The following is a 2,201-nucleotide window of genomic DNA, read 5'->3' on the forward strand; positions in this document are numbered from 1 at the left end:
AAAAAAAAAAAAAAAAAAAAAGGACATTGCTTCCTAATGAAAACAGCAGTTGGCTGTAGCATCAGTTAGAATACATGGATCCCTTATGAAGCAAATGTGATGGTCTTCATTAGAGACCTGGCAGATATTCCTGCCAGGGATACTTATGTTCTAATTTGTGCTAGTCAAATATAACATTCCAGAGAGACCTGCTCTTGGATAGTTAAAGGGATCTTAACAATACATTGCTCTGGGTTCCCCTCCCATTAAAATACTGGAAGTAGCATTAGCAAAACGAAGCGATGAGCAGAAAGCAATATTGTTTGCATCGTCTATAAACTTTGAGGAATAAGACGAGGAGACTGCATAGTAAAAGCTAAGTCTGAAAGCACTCCTGTGACCTTGAGTGCATTTGCTTTGATCTTATAAGTAAAGGCACTGGGCTTATTCTGAAGGAAGGAAACTGGTCTCCATTTTCACAAAATAATATCTCTTTCATTGCGCAAGGGATCAAGGATGCAGTATTAAGAAGTTTAGAAATGAAATTAAAAGCCAACATGATGCATCTCAACTAACTATTGTACCAATAAGATGCACTGTGCAAAAAAAAAAAATGCTATTAAATGCGTTCCTATAAACTGTACATTGCAGGTTCTGTATTCTGGCCCCATAGTATTTTGCAGAAAATAATCCAACAAAAAGGACGGTTTCGCTTGATACCCTATCAGAAGAGATGTTCTAACCTTGCTTGGCTTTCAGTTGGCTTAAGAAAGCACAACTAAGGGTCCACAACAGCTATTATGGACACTTCTTAAACATGTGGGTGGAACCTGCAGTTGCCTCTTTGTCTGGCCTTTCAGCGCACAGAAGCTGGATGTGTTGATGTGCATTCAGAAAAGGTTTGTCTCTCTGAAGAAAGCCCAACTTCTGCAGTGCTTCATCCCGTGTAGATTTTTGAGCATTGGACCAAAGTCTTACAGCGTCCTTTGCTGGTTTTTTGGCAGGAGCAGAGTTGTCGAGGTGGTGCAGGAAACGCAAGCGAAGTTCCTGAACGTTGACTCCTGACTTCAGTATGGTGTCAAACTTCTTTAAGTGGGTGGGGTGAGAGTTGGCTGATCTAGGAGGAGGTTTAGCTCGAGGACAATGAAGATCAGACCTTCTCCAAGTGATTTCATCAGACTCCTCTGAATGGGACTTGATCATTTTACTTTTAGAAACTGCTGGGAAGGCACCAAGTTTCAGCGGGGTGTGCTCCACAAATTTACTTTGTTGCTGCATGCTGCAGATGACATTATGCTGGCATTGGTCCCGAGAACCTGTACATACAATTGACATGAGGTCAGGTTATTAGAAGTACAAAAAAAAAAGGAGGCTATAGGAAACAGAGAGACAGAAGGATGTTTTTAAATTATTTTATCTAGTCATGGAAGATCACTCATATGTTACATGGCAACTGGGGTGACTGCCATGTAGCTCTTCTGACATGACGTTCGTCAGTAAACATATGCAGCACTAGGGCAGGTGATACTGATTGGAAATATGTAGCTACTGATTTTGTTTATATGTACATAGAGAGGAGTACAAATAGCCCTCGACTTACAACACAACTGAGTCTGCTGTTTTGGTCGTAAGTTGTGAACAAGACCATATGACCATGCCTGATTTTACAACCTTTTTTGTTGTTAAATGAACAATTATTAAATGAACATCACAGTCATTAAGCCAAGCCATTCTTAGCTATGGAGCATTTTCCCCAGAAACTGGAAAACATCAGATTCTGTGTTAAAAAAAAAAAAAAAAGTCATAAATCACAGTCACTTGGTTGTGGGATGCTCTAAATGGCCATAAATGTGTGCCAATGGCCAACTGCCCAAAATGTGGTTGTGTGACCATGGTGGAAGGCCTGGATGTTGGAACTTTGAATCCAGATCGCAAGTGGCTTTTTTCCAAGATCTGTCATAATGTTGAATGATCGCTAAGTGAGGGCCACCATCAGTGAACTGTTGGACAGTATTACTTTATGAGATAATAATAATAATAGTAAAGTTGGAAGGGACCTTGAAGGTCATCTAGTCCAACCCCCTGCTCAGGCAGGAAACCCTATACCATTTCGGACAAATGGCTGTCCAGTCTCTTCTTAAAAACTTCCAGTGTTGGAGCATTCACCGCTTCTGGAGGCAGGTTGTTCCACTGGTTAATTGTTCTCACTGTCAGGAAGTTTC

General features: G+C 40.8%; 1 protein-coding gene across 2 annotated transcripts in view; it reads right to left on the minus strand.

Annotated features, from left to right (window-relative positions):
• Window positions 1–21: 21 nt before the first annotated feature.
• Window positions 22–2,201, minus strand: part of LOC107299499 — a 27,864-nt gene continuing 25,684 nt past the window's right edge. For both annotated transcript variants that reach the window (XM_015828857.1, XM_015828858.1), the window contains one exon: window positions 22–1,295. In XM_015828857.1, the coding sequence (XP_015684343.1) occupies window positions 778–1,295 (518 nt within the window). In that variant the 3' untranslated portion in view covers window positions 22–777. The remainder of the gene's footprint in view (window positions 1,296–2,201) is intronic.

Source organism: Protobothrops mucrosquamatus, unplaced genomic scaffold (assembly GCF_001527695.2).
Source record: "Protobothrops mucrosquamatus isolate PMUCROS unplaced genomic scaffold, P.Mucros_1.0 scaffold5023, whole genome shotgun sequence".
Lineage (NCBI taxonomy): Eukaryota > Metazoa > Chordata > Lepidosauria > Squamata > Viperidae > Protobothrops > Protobothrops mucrosquamatus.